The sequence below is a fragment of the Protopterus annectens genome, chromosome 3.part0 (genome assembly GCF_019279795.1).
Source record: "Protopterus annectens isolate FY-2018-M chromosome 3.part0, PAN1.0, whole genome shotgun sequence".
In the NCBI taxonomy this organism is placed as follows: Eukaryota; Metazoa; Chordata; order Ceratodontiformes; family Protopteridae; genus Protopterus; species Protopterus annectens.
In genome coordinates this window covers 1,322,350,750-1,322,368,333 of record NC_056731.1, presented here as the reverse complement: position 1 = coordinate 1,322,368,333, position 17,584 = coordinate 1,322,350,750, and the positions used below count along the sequence as shown (strand labels likewise).

The following is a 17,584-nucleotide window of genomic DNA, read 5'->3' as shown; positions in this document are numbered from 1 at the left end:
ATTTAGAAGGCATCCTGAGATATTGTCTAGGCCCATTAAAGCAGTGTACTTGGTCTTAGAGAGAGCATTGAGGACCTTTTTCCGTGTGATAGTAGGGGGAGTTATTTTATTTATTTTTTTAGTTTACGTTTGTTTACTGGGAAAGTCCGACTGGACACATGTCCTTTTTCAGCGGAGGCCTGGGGAGAAAAGCTCCACATTGAAACATACTAAAATACAATATATAAGTAGAATATATAGGGCACAGAAGTTAAAAAAACTATCTGGATACAGTTTGGACAAGCTGTTATACATGCAGACTAGTTAAAGAATATCAAAGTTTAGCTAATATACCATAATTCTTAACCTAATTGATACAATCAGAAGATTAAACAGTAAGTAGAGAGACATTGCATTATTAAACCTTTCTGTATAAAAAAATAGAGAGACCAGTATGACAATTGCACAAATTCTGAACACAGTTTACTAAGAAATTGAATTGTCAAGTCTTAATATGCCATCAGCTCTACAATGTTTTAGTACTATAGAGTGTTAGTTTGCAGAGAGACATAGTCAACAGAATAGACAGAGGGGATGGATTTGTCAGTAAGTGAAACAAAGTAGTAGCATAGTCAGAGGGAGAGGTTAGTCTGGTGCAGAGCAAAGACACAGCCATTTATTGAGTAAGTGTTTTTCATGTTGTTTTAAACTGGGATAGTGATGTAACCATTGCAATGGTAATTATATGTGATAGTATTTCCCAAGGGAAGGTTGAGGGGGTATCTTAAATAACTGTCATAATGATATGATCTTGAAAGCTGATGTCTTTTTTCCATATGCTAAAGTCTTGCATTTGTTTTATTCTGAAAAATGTATTGTAATGATAGATGTTAAGTTGTCTATCTCGCCTTCATTCTTGCTGGATGGGTTCGGAGCCGACCTCGGCTCCGACTCGGCCACTCTAAAAGCTTGAGAGTTGGTTCCACCGGCTCGAGGCTCCCCTTATATCCCACAATGCTAGGCGAGAGTTACCTCAGATCTCGTTTGCCGCTACAGCTTCGAGGTTGGTTGCTTCTACCGGTTCCTGGTGAGTGTTAGCTTTTTATACAAAAAGTTACTCCTTTTTTCCCCTTTTAACTTTAATTCTTCCTAAATTAGTGTAGGATATAGATCTTTATCCCCGACCCTATTTTTTCCCCGTTTTCTTATTAAAAGAACCGTTGGTTCTTCCCTTGGGCCTTTGGCCTTCCCTTCCCTAGGGTGTGTTTGTGTAGTTACTTTAACTTTTTTGTGCTTAATTATTAGTATTTTACTAAAATTGTTATTATTTTTAGTATTAATAATTTTTTCTGACAGGGTATAACTGTGTGTTTGGGTGTGTGTTAGTGTACACCTGTCAGTTAGGAAAATGTCAAAGGAAGCAAAGGTCTCTGGATTCAAGAAGTGTGATGCGTGCTGTCAGAAAATGTCTGACAGACGCTCACACTTTGTGTCTATTGTCTGGGGCCTTTGCACCTGCAGGACTCCTGTGCTGTGTGCCATAGCTTCAGCCCCAGGGTCCTGCAGGAGAGAAAAAACAAGTTGATTCTGAGAGGCTTGTTAAAACCAGAGGATTCCCTGTCAGTTTCAACAGGGAAGCCCTCTAAGGCATCGAGGTCTTCGGCTCCGGCTTCTGAGCCGAGACCTCAGGTTGTTCAACCTTTGCCTTTATCGGCTCCGGCTGGAGCCGATAAGACTCAGTCCACAGTTTCTGTGGCTTCCTCGGCTCCGGCCGGAGCCGAGGTTATCGAGGTACCCGTGTCGGCTCCGACAAGATCTTGAGCCGACAACCAGAAAGAGGTCTAGGTCACCTTCTCTTGGCTCCGTTCATTCGGCTCCAGGATCTCCCCTGCTGTCTGAACGGAGCCAAAGGTCTCATTCCTCTAGGTCATCGAGGCTTTCAGATCATGACCTTCAGAGGGTGGTGAGTCGACTACTTAAGTCCGAGGCACTAGCCCAGATGCTTCAGAGCCCGACTCATCAGTCGGTGCCTGCCCCGGTCCATCAACTCTTTCCTCCTTCGACTCTTTTGAGTTCGGAGCCGGGTCGTCGGAACCGAGACTGTGGTCACTTTGGAGCCGAGACAATTGTCTTCGCTCCGTCGTCGGCTCCGTTTTCTTCCGTGGAGGAATCTCGGCGCGGACCTCCCTCGTCGGCTCGAGGGGTGAGTGGCATCGGACCCTTGTCCGACCCCTCTCCCTCTCGGTGCTTGGCGCTGGTGAGTTCGGCTCCGACATCGGCCTCGGAGCCATCACTGTCGGTGCCGAGGGGTCCTTAGCTCCTCGGAGCGGGGACCTCTGGCTCTGCCTGACAGGGGTGCATTCGAGGTCATGCGGAGTGTGTTAGAGCCTGGCTCTACTCCACAGTCGGCTCCGTCAGCCCCTCCCTCTATGCTGCCTCAGGGTAAGTCGACTCACTCCCTCATCCCGGACCGCAGAGAGCCAGCTCCTCAGGAGCTCCCTTTGGGGATTTCATCCTCTTCGAGGCCCCTCCAGATTTGGCAGAAGAGCGCCCTCGGAAGAGGAAGTGCAACAGGAAGCACATTGACTCACCTGACTCTATCACGTCGGACACAGATCTGGATGATTCTGAGGGTTCCCCGTTCCCCTTCTGAAGATGCCTCATTTGCAGACATTCTGGAGATCCTTAAACAGAGGGAAATTGGCCAGCCCTCAACCCTTCGGAGGACGAATCTGTGTATCTTGAGGCGTTTGGCTCTCCTCCTTCCACCTCCTGGGTGTACCCCCCTTCGACCCCCTCATGCAGGTGGTTGCTAAGAAGGCATGGACGGCTCCTGATTCAGTGGACCCCACTCCCAGGAGACCCTCCAAATTCATCACAGCTCCATCAGACAAGCAATTTTTATCAAAAGGAGTTTCTGTGGATGCTATGGTGGTAGCTGCCGCCACAAAGAAGGAACTGGCTGATCCTTCAGTGCCTGTCCATCCACCTAACAAGGAATCTAGGTCCATGGATAGGTACGGAAGCGGATGTTCTCCTCAGCGACATTTACCATGCGTCGCTGAATTACCTGTGCCATTTCACTCGTCTTCAAAGGGACTTGATCAAGGAAGCGAGTGAAATGTTGAAGGACCCTACAGCTGCGGGTTTCAAGAGAAAATGAACACGCAGCTGGCTACCCTTAATTCCATTTCCAACTCCTCCATGCGCCTCCTCTTATGCGGCCGATGGAGCGAGCAGAGCCGCAGGAACAGGGGTAGCCTTACGTAGGCACACCTGGATGCGGCTATGCAACTTTATGGAACCTTTCAAGACGTCTTTCACGAACTCCCTTTTGATGGATCATCTCTTTTGGTCCTCAAGTGAAAGAAACCCTGACTAGGTGCGAGACTGATGGCAAGACCCTTTCTGCCGCCGGAGTCCGTTTTCGACTCCTTCTAGGCCTTACCCCAAAGGCCAGAAGGGTGGAAAGATGTGGTTCCGTAAACAATCTCAAGGGACTTCGCCTGACGACAGAGTCGTTTTCCTACCAGAGGCAGAGGTGGGAATAACAATGGTAGACGCCGCCCTAGGGGCAGGGGTCCGCAGAACCAGGGCAATCGGGAAGCCTTTCCTGACAAGCCCTTTCAGCATCCCTGAGGTGTTGCCCGACTGCCCATCTTCGAGGCAGTCGGGGAAGATTGTCACTGTACCCAGAAGCCTGGCTATCCCTGACTCAAGACAAATGGGTACAGTCCATCATTTCAAGGCTATTCTATCCCCTTTCTTCGTTTTCCAAATCAGTCAAAAATCCCTTCCAGATGTTCCACCGCTCAAAGGGATATAGCAGCTTTGGAAATTTCAAAACTGCTTGCAAAAGAGCAATTCAGCCAGTGTCAGCAGACCAACAAGGATCCGGAATCTACTCAAGGTTCTTTTTAGTTCCAAAGAAAACAGGGGACTGGAGACCAATTTTGGATCTCAGTATCTTGAACAGATCAGTCAAGAAAACAAGATTTCGGATGGTCACGCTGCAATCCATTCTTCCCCTATTGGGAAAAGGAAACTGGATGTGCTCTATAGACCTTCAGGATGCGTACTATCACATAAAAATGAACAGACGCTCCAGAAGGTTCCTCCGCTTCAGGCTGGGAACCAGTCATTTTCAATTCAGAGCCCTGCCCTTTGGTCTCACCACTGCCCCCCGGGTGTTTACCAAATGCATGGCAGTGGTAGCTTCTCACCTGAGACGACAAGGATTCCAGGTGTTTCCATATTTGGACGACTGGCTTCTCACAGCTCCCACCAAGCATCTCCTTCTGATGGCCAGAGATTATACTTTTCGCGTTTGTCAAAAACTGGGTATTTCAATAAATTGCGAAAAGTCTGTTTTGTCGCCTTGTCGTACTATTACCTACATAGGCGCAAATTTAGATACTATAAACATGTCTGCAACGCTAACGAACCAAAGGATATCAGACATTCACAAATTGGTGTCACTTCTTCTCAACAACAACAGAGCCAAAGCCAGGTTAGTTCTAAAGGTGTTGGGAATCATGGCAGCGGCCATACCTCTCCTCCCATTGGCCAGATACCACATGCGGATCCTTCAGTGGATGCTTTTTTCTCAATGGTCATACCAGGAACTTCCAATGTCTCACACCATTATGATCACGCAAGCGTGCAAAAAGCATCTCATGTGGTGGATGTCTTCCCCCCCAGCTCCTGTCGGGAAGACCATTTGTTCCACCTCCTCCAGTTGCTACTCTGACAACGGATGCCTCCCTGATTGGGTGGGGGGGGGGGCATTATCAGGGCAGGACAGTCCAGGGCACATGGCAACCAAACGAATGCCACTTGCACATAAATGTTCTGGAGATGAGAGCAGTGCTTTTAGCGTTGCAAGCCCTTCAAGACTCTCTTCCCTTGGGAACAATTGCAATCCAGACAGACAATATGTCTGTAGTGTGGTACATCAACAAACAAGGCGGAACCAGATCATACTCCCTGTGTCGAGAAGCACTCAGACTGTGGCAATGGGCGATTTCTTCTCAGCGTTTTCTGATAGCAACGCACATCCCCGGGAAGTCCAATCACATTGCGGACAAGTTGAGCAGAGCTATACTCATGCCTCACGAGTGGTCTCTGAAAGACTCTGTAGTGAGAGAGATATTTCTCAAGTGGGGTCAGCCTTGCTGCGATCTTTTTGCTACTCCCCAAAACAGCAAGTGCAGAGAATACTTCACTCTATTCCCTCTACCAGGCCAACCCAGCAGAGACGCTCTAGTCCAAGTTTGGCCCCGGGGACTTCTGTATGCATTTCCTCCTTTCCCTCTGATCTCTCAAGTAATACAGAAAGCTATCGCTCAGAAGGCCTCATTGATCCTCATTGCTCCTTACTGGCCTCGACAAGTGTGGTTCCCCTTTCTACATCGTTTCCTCTTGGAGCGACCGTGGCATCTGGACCTAGTTCCAGATCTTTTGATCCACCAGTCGGGTCAGTTTCATCGCTCCCTCCCCTCTCTGAACCTCACTGCTTGGTTCCTCCAGTTCCAACCATAGCCAGGCTTCCTCAATTATCTCACTCGGTTAGAGATATATTGATAGCTTCCCATAAATCTTCCACTCGAAAGATTTATTTGAGTAAGTGGAATCGCTTCTCATATTGGGCACAAGGAAAGGACATAGATCCTTTCACCGCTTCCATCCAACTAGTCCTTGATTTTCTAGCTGAACTCTTCCATGCAGGTTCATCTCCATCTACTCTTAAGGTTCAATTGGCAGCTATTTCTAATTTTCATGTGGGCATTTCTGAATCTGCCCTAATGTCCCACAAACTTTGCAAAGCCTTTTTGAAAGGAGTTTTTCTTCTCAGACCTCCTATAAGAAATCCTCCTTCTCCTTGGGACCTAAATTTAGTTCTTGCTTCTTTGATTCTTTCCCCTTTCGAACCTGCAGCTTCATGTTCCTTGAAATTATTATCATGGAAAACTCTCTTTCTGGTGGCTATCACATCAGCTAGAAGAATTTCAGAACTTCAAGCACTCAGTTGTCGTTCTCCTTATCTTTTGTTCCATAAGGACAGAGTTTCCTTACGAACTAACCCGTCCTTTTGCCTAAGGTGGTTTCAACATCAAATCTAAACCAAAGCATTGACCTCCCTGTCTTTTTCCCAGAGTATTCAAATAGGTCTGAACAAAAATTACACTGCCTGGATGTTCATCGTCAATTAAGGTACTACTTGGACAGGACGAAACAATTCAGAAAATCTGATCAGCTGTTTGTCTCCTATGCGGAAAGCAGAAAAGGACTTCCAGTTTCAAAGGTATCATTATCCAGATGGCTAACGTCTCTGATTACCCTTGTTTATGAGATTAGACACCAAAAACTGCCTAATAAACCTAAAGCCCATTCCACCAGAGCTTTGGCTACTTCTTTAGCCTTCCAAGACAGACTGCCTATTGACACCATTTGTGCAGCGGCTACTTGGGCTACTCCTCACACTTTTATTTCCCATTATAAGTTGGATTTAGCTTCTAGGCATAGAGCTAATTTTGGTTCCACTGTTCTCAGGAGTCTGTTCCATTAGGCCACCCGGGATAAGGTGCTAGGGACGCGGTCCCATCCAGCAAGAATGAAGGCGAGATAGACAACTTAACATATAGAAGTTATGTTCTTACCATAACGTTCCATGTTAGTTGTCTTCTTCTCGCCTTCTTCTTCCCCACCCTCCTTCCCCCTGGCCTGGACAGACCTAGAGGAGTTGTGATCGTGACCTCTCTTTCTACCACCTCTTTCTTAGTCATATGCTATTGTGCATATTTCTTATTTCAGGATGTAGGTCACCCTTTTCTTCCTGCTGTTAGAGGTGGATTCTATTTACAGTTATACTGTTATTGATATAAGCTGGGTTAGCTTACAAACGAGATCTGAGGTAACTCTCACCTAGCATTGTGGGATATAAGGGGAGCCTCGAGCCGGTGGAACCAACTCTCGAGCTTTTAGAGTGGCCGAGTCGGAGCCGAGGTCGGCTCCGAACCCATCCAGCAAGAAGAAGGCGAGAAGAAGACAACTAACATGGAACGTTATGGTAAGAACATAACTTCTATTTTCATTTTCTTCTCATTTATTTAAAAGCAGAAGTTTATTCTTTTTCTAGCAATTTATGATTTTTGTATAGTTTGTTTATGTGGTCCTCAGTATAATTTGTGAATCAAAACCTAAGTAAATTTGAACCTAGACAGCGGCTCATACCTCTCCTCTTTTTTGCTCAATAATTCTGCACAAAGCCAAATATAACAGAATGACAAAAGCCCAAAATCAGGGACATTTTAATAATATTCCTCTAATTCACTTATTTATTTATTTATTTTACATTTGTTAACCGGGTTAGTCCGGCTGAGCTTTTGGCTCATTTTCAGCAGAGACCCGGGGAGAAAAGCTCCTTAGGACTAGAAAACAATTTATTAAATTTTAGTAACATAGTAGTAACAATCAGCTATAGGATCTTACAAGCAGAGACCTAGAGAGAAAAAAGCTCTTCAGGCAATTCAATTATACAGAGTATTAACAATTGGCAGACAAGTATGTGAGGTGTTACAAACAAGGTTTTAAACAATTAGCAGAAGAACATGTGACTAGTTACAATATTATTTAAGCTGCTTACAGCAAAATGAGTTAATAGTTAGGCAGATGCCTATTTAAAATGGATATGATCTAGTTGTATAGGAGTTTGGAAACAAGAAAGGAAAGTAAGAATGGCTAGTAGAAGATGTAAGGGAGGTAGAGTATAGGAGGCAGACTAGACAGGTTGTTTTGAGACTGTAAGAATTACGAGTGGTTGGAGATAGAGGAAGGGAAGAGGTAGAAGAGGCAGGTGAATAATGTTAGAGATACATTAAGAGTGAGGTGGTGAAATAGGTAAAAGGATGATGGTTTCAGGGTGGTTGGCTACAGTGGCAAGACCATTTTGTTTTTAGGTATTTCCTTGTGGCTAATTTAAAACTTTTGCTATGCTGGAGGGATTTTATTTCCAAGAGGAGTTGGTTCTAGGATATAGCTGGGTTATAGTTATAGAGAAGGCAGCCTATTTTGGTTTTGGGTTAGTAGATGTCTAATAATTCTTGATTTGAGCTGCATAGCATCCTTGCAGGGGAATATTTGGATATGATAGTGGAGAGGCTGGGGCAGAAGGAGGGTAGATAGAGGATAGAGTGGATGATTTGTAGTTGGTATAGTTGGAGCAGTTGATGGAATTCTAGCCAGTCTAGTTGCTGTAGTGCTAAGCAGTGGTGTGACTTGAAGGTTTGGTTAGCTGCAAATCTGGCAATCTTATTATAGGTAGTTTCAAGCTTGGAAATAAGTGTAGAATTTAGGTTTGTGAATATGTGGCAGCTGTACAGGAGTGTTGGGAGTAATAAAGCCTGGGAGAGAGTTATTCAGGTAGTGTTAGTTAAGTATTTCTTGCTGCGGAAAAGGTGTCCAAGTTTCTGAGGAGTACTTTTTACCAAGTTAGTAATATGGAGATCAAACTTAAGCTGATCATCTATTGTAACACCTAGCAATTTAGTACTAGATTCAGCTGAGATTATAGTGTTGTTGCAGGATAAGATGGTAAATGTATTTTTGAGTGTGGTGATGTTTTTAGGGAGGAAGAGTAGGAGCTTAGTTTTTTCTGGATTAAGTATCAGTCTGTTATTACTAAGCCAAGTCTTAATGGTGTGGAAGGATGCCTGGGTAGTTGAGAGGAGGTCAGTTTGGTTGTCAGCAATGGTTATAACAGCTGAGTCATCAGCATATTGCACAAGAGATGACTGGGGACAAGAGGAGTAGAGCAAGTTGGTGAAAATATTAGAGTAGTTGTCCAAGTATGGACCCTTGGGGGACTCCCATTTGTACAGTGAGAGGGGAGGATAGTGCAGAGAGCCATTTAACTGATTGCTGGTGGGTAGAGAGATAGTTGGAGAACCAGGAGATAGTAGGGGGAGAGAAATGTAAGTTAATGAGTTTATCTAGAAGGAGTGGGTGAGACACAGTGTCAAAGGCTTTAGAAAGGTCAAGGAATAGACATGAGACATGTTTATTGTTATCCCGAGCTAGGGAGATTATGAATGATATGAGTGCAGTAGTAGTACTATGCTTGGGACAGAAACCATACTGTGTGGGTGTGAGAAGGTTTTCCTGGTGAAGATAATGCATCATCTGCTTGTGAATGCATTTCTTTAGGATTTTTGAGACTGGAGAGAGTATGGCAATCGGTCTCAAGTTGGATATGTCTGAGGAGTTGCCCCCTTTGTGAATGGGTAGAGTAAAGAAATTCTGCCATACAGTGGGGACATAGGATTCAGAAATTGATCGGTTAATTAAGATGGATACAGGATAGGCAAGAGGTTCAGAGGCAATCTGCAGGAAAAAAGAGAGGGTAGCTTGTCAACAGATGGGGAGCAAGGTTTAAGTTTAGAGAGTAATGACTTTACATAGTTAGTTGATGCTGCTTTTAGAGAGAAGGAGTTAGGAGAGTTTGGAAGAAGTATAGAGTTTGTGGGGGTGCTAGTGTTGTTTCTGGGGGGAAAATTTATTATGGAGGTTATTGAGTTTATAAAATGATTGTTAAATTTGTTGGCTATGTCTTCAGGTGTTGCATTGGGACATGGGTTAGGAGAGGAAGGGTTTCCTGGATGAAGAGTCTGTTTAATAGAGCTGCAGAATTTCTTTGGGTCTGATTTAAGAGTAGAGGGAGGATTGGCATAGTAGTTTATTTTGTCATAATGGATGATTTTTTTTATTTTATTTCTGAGTTCTTTATATTTCTGAAGAAGAGAAGGGGTCCTAGTTTTAGTCCACATTTTCCAAATCCTATCCCAGTCTTTCATGAGGGTTCTAGTAGATTTAGTGAGCCAGGGAGCAGTATTAGATTTGATTCTAATTGTGAGAAGAGGAGCAAGGGAGTTAAGAATGTTTAGGAATGTAGTGTTGAAGGAGTGGACAGCTTCATCTAAAGGAAGAGTGATGAGGTAAGACCAGTTAATTTTGGAGAGTTAGTGAATAAAGGCGTTAGGACAGAAATGTGAAAGTGAGCGTGTGGTAATAAATTTGTTAGGTTTGGTAAGGTGGGGAGTATGTCTGGTAACTTATAGGGCAGTGATCGCTGAGGGCATTTGGAAGGGTTTGGGAGTTATGATAGTTTTGAGGGTGGGAGACCAATATCCAGTCAAGAAGAGAGCTATGTAGGTGAGATTTATTAATGTAGGTTGGGGTTGTGATTAGCTGCTCAGACCCATGTAAGTTTGTACAGGAAGTAGTGTTGGGAGCTTGTATTGTAAGCCAATCAATATTTACATCTCCCAGTATAATTTTTTCATTGTGGATGGTATGTGAGAGGTGAGATAGGATGTTCTCAAGTATGATAATATTATCACCAGGGGGAATATAGATTGCTGCAACAGTTATGGTGTTGAAACTGTTAAGATTGAAGTTGGTCAGTAGGAGTTCAGCTGGCGAGAAGGAGGGTAAGTCTAGTGTGGGACTGATTTGGGAGAGACAATTGGATTAGAGTATGGAGACTCCTCCTCCTTTTCTTTTAGATCGATCTAATCTAAGGACATTATAGCCAGGAGGGATGATTTCATTGTCCGAATGGTGTGGTTTTAACCATGTTTCAGTTAGGGTAGCTATGTCAGGAGTATAGTTAGCTATCCAAGCATGGAGTTCTTGAACTTTATTTACAAGGCTCCTGACGCTGATAGAGCAGAATTGTACTTGTTTTTGTGGGTTGGATGGGTTGGCAGGCTTAGATACTGGGGTGGGGGGGGGGTTATTGTTCAGAGTAGTGTCTGGAGGGCCTGGGTTAGGATGAATGTCACCAGACAGAAGTAGTGGTTATTAATGGGGTTTTAATTTGAGTAAGTAGACTTTGTTTTTTTTTTTTTGTTTTAAAGGGGAGGGGGGAGATATTTTTATTTTAGGAATGGGAGTGGTGGGGGGAAGGATGGAGGGACAAATTAGTAGATAGGGTTGTGGTGTAGTACTTGAGTTAAGAGTGGTGTTTAAGGGATGGAAATAGGGAGTAGGTAATTGTGATTGATAGGAGGTGAGGTGATAGAGTATAAGGAGTAGAGAAGGTAAAAGTATAGTTTCAGTTGTAAGAGACATGTCACTTTAAGGCATGTAGAACAGAGGATGAGAGGAAGGGGTGGGAGTAAGGTATAGTAGTCTGTGATAGTGGATAGTAGGTATGTGTTGGGAGGAGCAAAGAAGGGAGGTAGTATGAGAACAGGACATAGAGGGATGGGCGATTTGGGAGGAAGTGAGGGGATGTGGTTGTATGGATAGGTATAAAGGTAATGATATGGGGGTGGGAGGGGAGCGAAATGAGTGGAGCGAAGGGAGCGGGGCTACAACTTCCAGATAGAACTTAGCTAAAAAAAACTATCAGCTAGTCCAGGGACACTTACTAGAGATGGTACACCTGGAGGGCTTTCAGCTGCAGTTAGAGCAAATATGGCATCCAGGGTTTTTAAAACCTTTGTGTGTTGTACCTGAGCAATCACTTGGGGGGGGGGGGGACCATCAATTGGAATTTAAAGTAGCAGGGGAGAATTCAAGGCACTCTGCTAACCTAGCTAATTATCAAAGGACAGCCAAGGAAATAAGGTAAACATACAGGCACCATTGTTCAAGGACTGGAAGGTTTCTCCAAGAAAAACTATGTGTAGGAGTACACCACAGGTAGAGGTTGTATGCTGCTTACTAGTCTGCAATGGCAGATTTTATTCTCTTTTATATTTGTATTCACCTTTGCTCATTGTTTGCTGCACACAATGTAGCTAAAGATAAAAGCAGCTGGAGACTTTGGACCTCTGTTTGGTGTTTAGTGAAGAACAAGTATCGAGGAGAAGGGACTGAAGGCTATGACTATTGAGAGGGGCCAAATACCTTAACATACAACAAATTATCAACAGTGAAAAGGATGAAAGGGGTGGGGGTGGGCTAGGAGGAAGAAGGTTTGCAGCTGTTGCCCATGGGGTATGCACTCTAGCTGACTGTAACAGATTTTAACAAGGCATAACAGTAGTCACAAAAGCTGGCACCTACACTACACAAGTGGCAACAACAAGGTTCCTGGAGTTAAACCTGGGGCTGCAGTCTATTTTTGGACGATTGCTGGTTAGACTTTTCTTTGCTTTTAGCTGGAGTGAGAGGATTCCTTGCTCACACAAGTGGTGGGGGGGCAAAGTGATCAGGTCCTCTGTGGCTCTAAAAGATGCAAAGAAGAGAAAAAGAAGGAATGTAAGACTAAAAGCAATAAAATAAGGACATCAAAATAAGCACAACCATCATAAATATTGTACAGAAAGTAGAGCAAGTGACCATAGCCTATTAGAAGTCATCAAATGAAATACATTCGGACTCTGCAACCAGTCTTATTCAGCAACAGTCAGTATAACTAGTTAGAATATCCTATTACCAGGCAATATTGCAACTATGTAGCAGTTTCACCAGTTTACCATAAATATCATTCTGCACTTTACAATGTATGTTTAACTTACAGAAACAGAATATACAGTAGCAGCAGTGTAACTGGTTGGAATATACTATTACCAGGCAATAAGGCAACAATGTAGCAGTTTCACAGGTTTACCATAAATATCATTCAGCACTTTATTTAACTTACAGAAACAGAGTATTCAGTAGCAGCAATCAGTGTAACTAGGTGGAATATACTATTACCAGACAATATTGCAACAATGTAGCAGTTTCACCAGTTTACCATACATATCATTCAGCATTTAAAAAAGAAATAGTATTTCTACCTTAGCACTGTCATTTAGAGGAACTCTGAATCAGGTTTACTGAAATTGGGAGCAAACAAAAACAAAAACATAAGCTTCTAATATCCAAAATATAAACTATACCAGCAAAAATAAAAAATAACTAGAAAGCTACCTTAGAAATTACTGTAATACTCTATGCAGGGACAGTGAGTTTACACTGTGGACCTTAAAAGGTTAATAGAAGAGATATGTATCAGTATGCATTTTTTGGACAGTAATAAGTATGAAACTCTAATAAATGGCATTAGTAACTGACAGTAATTAGTGATTTATCAGAAAATCAAAAATGTTATGAAGGACATGGCAAAAATATTAGTCATGTTCTGCAAAATCAGGAACAGTTGTGAGGTATGTAGCAACTGTTAATATTTATAAACAAAGACAAAAGGATCATCTGTTTTTTCACAGTATTTCCATACTGAATGCATACTTACCTTAATGTTTATATTTCAGGGTCAGAATGCAAAGTGTAAGAAATACATAGGCCACAGTGCTCATGTTACAAACGTCAGATGGTTACAGGATGATTCAGTGCTACTGACGGTGGGTGGCGCAGACACTGCTCTCATGATTTGGAAGAGAGAGTCTAACAGCAACAGAGAAAGCAAACTAGTGGACAGTGAAGACTCTGATACAGACACAGAAGAGGATGGAGGTAATGTTTCATGCAACTAACTATACCTTACGATACTCAACTTTATTCACTAATTTTCATAGTAGTAGCTAAATGGAAATCAGATTTTGTAAATGTTTTGATCTGATGTGTCTGTGGAATATGCCAAAAATACTGAAGAACCAGTATTATAAAAACTGCACATAGCTCATTTTCTGTCATCATAAATAAAAATATTTTAGGATAGTTACCAATGGTAACATTTACAGAAATATGACTGTTTTTTTTTCTGTTTCCATCATTTCAGGATCTGTCATCTGTGTTTTACAATGAGGACATGCTTAATGTTTTAAAGTTTCTGTGTGTGTATCTCTGTGCGTGTGTGTGTGTGTGTGTGTGTGTGTGTGTGTGTGTGTGTGTGTGTGTGTGTGTGTCTATGTGCATACTTATGTGATACTGTCACTTTCTCTGTATGCATTTGCAAAAACTTGTGAGATAGTCACATTGCTCCTGAAAATTCTTACTAGACATAATGATCTTTTGAGTTTATTTGTGTGTGCAGAGATAAGCTGACTCTAAGTCTTGGATGATGTTAATTAGAATAGACCCTCTGGATCCTAAATGCTGTTTAGTTGTTTCAGTAGGACAGCTGTATATTTGTAAATGAGTGCACAAGGAGAGCAGGCTGTCACCAAAGAGCTCTGAAGTAGACTAGAGGAGGTAATAGGCAGTTCATGGAAGACAAAGACTGAGCATCCAGTGACAGAGACCCTTCCTTGTAAGGAACTTTGCATTAGGGATTAGCAAAAAGAAGACACATGGTGGTGGATATTGGCTGAAGATTCTTAAAAAGATGTCATTCATCAAAAGCAGAATTGAAAGGAATCCAGACTAGTTTTATATACATTGCATTTGACTCACAAAGGTAAATATGAAGATCAGCCTGTACAGGCTTATGGTCCATGGAGGACCTCATTTACAGGGCATGCCATCTTACCACCCCTTTTTCTGGACTCCACTGACTCTCACCTTCCTGTTTCTCGACCTTGATTTAGAGATAAGCCAAAATATGAAGCAAAATAAGATGGTTATGTTACAGTGACACCGAGGCCTGAGATACTGGAGCTTACGATTATATGGCTACATTATGATAAAGCATAAAATGACAGCAAGTGGAGACACAGACTCAGCAGAATCATAGACTACAGAAATGTCATAGTCACCAGAATGTAAATTCACAAAACTAGTTTTATTTTGCTAATCAACACAGCTAAGCAACAGAAGAAAATATGATTGTGCCAGTGCTTACAATCAGAATTCATATATTGTACCAGAGTATTTTTATTTATGGGGAAGAATTTTATTTATTTCATTTTATTAACCTGGTATATGGTCTGGACTAAACATCATAGTCAGTCACAACACCAGCCATGCTGACAGCAACATTTTTTTACCAAACAGTAATACTGAGAGCAGTGATTCTACACTATAAACTTCACATAACAGTATATAAGCAGACCTCTCAACCAATCGGGGACAAATTTCAACTGAATCAGGAACGATCAGGAACACTTTTAAAATATTAGTGCTATCAACAAGAAACATTGACAGAATCAGAGCATATGAATTAATACACATTTTCTGAAGTAAAAGAAGTCTGCAACTGTTAATTATTGTCATTATTCATTAAGTGTAATTCACCACCTTTCCTCCAAAAGTCACTAGTTTTGGGAGTGATTAAGAGGGACAGAGCTAAATTTTGAGTCAAAATCAGGGACATCCCTGAAAATCAGGGACAGTTGAGAGGTATGTATATAAGCAAATGTATTTGAAGCATGCACATATATTAAGGCATGCTGCATTTGACAGACAAACATATACTTACTAACCAGCACTTAGATATCTACATGACCAGGTATAATCAATTAAGTAGATAATTAGACATAGTCATGTGATTTTATTATGCTTTTATATATATATATATATATATATATATATATTGTCAGAACAGGAAATACTGCCAGTCCAGCCATCTGGAATTTTGTAAATAATTCTATGTCATTTGTGAATATTGATATGATTCATACTGACGTGTGGGTGAAGGTATAAAGTACTATGCTAAAATGTAACCACAGCATGCCCTGCTGGCTTAGAATAGAAATGTATATGCTGTTGTTGTTTGTCTTTCGGCTTTTCCCGGTTAGAGGTCGCCACAGCGGAACTCCGGTCCGCTAATGATTGGCAGTTGTTTTTTATGGTGTCGAGTTGCCAGCCCGATGCCCAACCTTCAACGATGTATATAAACTGTTGTAATTGTGTAAATGTATATGTTTTAACAGTAGAAACTAGAACACAAAGGGTTAACTTGCAAAACTTTAAGAAAATAAGTTGAAAGTAAATTGTTTTACGATTGTGCTATAACAGTTATCTCTCAGTTTCAGTTCAGTAGCAGACACACTGTCCAGAGCTAGAAGTTTTTTGTATTGTCTTGGAAGAGAAGTAATTACTAGGTTTGAGATGCAGAAGTGTTTTATTTTTTATGAATTCAGGGTCTTCAAACATCTGAGAGATGAGCATTTTTCACAGTAAGATGCTAAAATTCTGTTAGTTTCTGACAAAGGGGGTTTAGCTTGGGAACTAAAAATCAGATGACAAAAAGTGATGTCATCCAAGCTAACCCAGCAGTAATACTTGATATTAATTTAAGAACTCTCTCAGAGAGAGACTGTGCATTTTGTATTTTGTCTTTTACCTGGAAACATCCACTCATCACCACCTTCTGCACTAATGCCTGCATGTTGTTCTGTAAGTAAGCTTTTAAGGCATAGTGACTCTTTTATATTCAGATAGGAATATAGTAAAGTATAGCTTAGATGTTGTCTTTATTTATTTGAGGTTGTCCTGCAATGTTGTTTTAAATATTTCCTGTGATTTTGAACTCTGAAGTCACTGTGAATACATATTTAGTATTGTCTTGTTCTTTTATTATTTATTAGTAAAGATATTAAACCTATATTTGTGGCTGATATTTGTGAGACATATTTAAGCTCTGAGAGCACTTGCATATCTATATGGTGACACTGTACAGGCAACTCCTAAATAGCCTTGCTCTTGGTCAGACTACCATCTGGATAATAATAACATAGATTGGACACCCTTTGTTAAGGGCCTTAAGTAGCTGATAAATAGTGGCTGGTGGCAGTGGAAACTACCTTATAATCTGGGCAGAAGGGGGCTTAGCTAGTAAACCTGTGCCAGCCTTTCCCAGGAGAGAGTATGTGTGTGTGTGTGTGTGTGTGTGTGTGTGTGTGTGTGTGTGTGTGTGTGTGTGTGTGTGTGTGAGTGTGAAAAATCAAATCTCAAAGAGTTTGTGTGTCAGCTACTTGGGCAGGGACACACAAAGAGTGGGTACTGAAGATCTTGGTTTGGCCACTCAGCTAGGATCTCAACACTATAGCTGTGCCAGTGGGGAGTCTTATTGGGGATCTGGATAAAGAGGGAGAAAAAAAGTCCCAGACTGACTGTGATCTCTGTGTGCTCTTAAGGGAAATTGTACTTTACTGTGTGTGTACTTGTCATTCTCCCACTGTGTTCGCTTCCTACTGTTGCCAGTGGTGAGGACTGAGGCTCTTTGATTACTGGGCCAGTGCAGGGGTGTCACATATTAATTGGTTGGCGGTGGTGGGATAGCCACATCGCATATTAATTGACTTGTAGTGGTGTGGATATTGAATTCCTGTAGTCTGTAAACAGTAGTCACTAAGGAAGGTGTTTGTCCTCTCAATCAGCCATACAGCAAACATTCAGAGTTTCATATCACAATTGTTTTATTTTTTTATTAGCTTAGTTAGTCAGGGAGAGCAGACAAGTATGTCAGCAGAGGAATATGGCAATCTGATAAGGAGCCAGTTGGCTGACATGTACCAGGCTAAAGGACTGGTAGATGCCAACCTGACTAAGGCAGAAGTGATTGTAGCCTTGGGCGCAGCTGCATCGCAGACCAGCAATCAGGAGGACAAGCAGGGTGGCCTTGGAGATGTACAACTCTCAGAAAATGGACAGTTCCACTTTTCCACAGAGGATTTAAAAATTTCAACTGGAGTTAAAGAGACTAGAACTGGAGGCCAAACATTTGGAAATAGAAGCAGCAGAGAGACTGAGACATCTGGAGGCTGCGGAA

General features: G+C 42.1%; 1 protein-coding gene across 1 annotated transcript in view; it reads left to right on the top strand.

Annotated features, from left to right (window-relative positions):
- Positions 1–17,584, top strand: part of LOC122797061 (echinoderm microtubule-associated protein-like 6) — a 3,800,753-nt gene that overhangs the window by 2,094,279 nt on the left and 1,688,890 nt on the right. Inside the window, exon 24 of the mRNA XM_044065838.1 lies at positions 13,245–13,446. Coding sequence (XP_043921773.1) covers positions 13,245–13,446 — 202 coding nt within the window. The remainder of the gene's footprint in view (positions 1–13,244; positions 13,447–17,584) is intronic.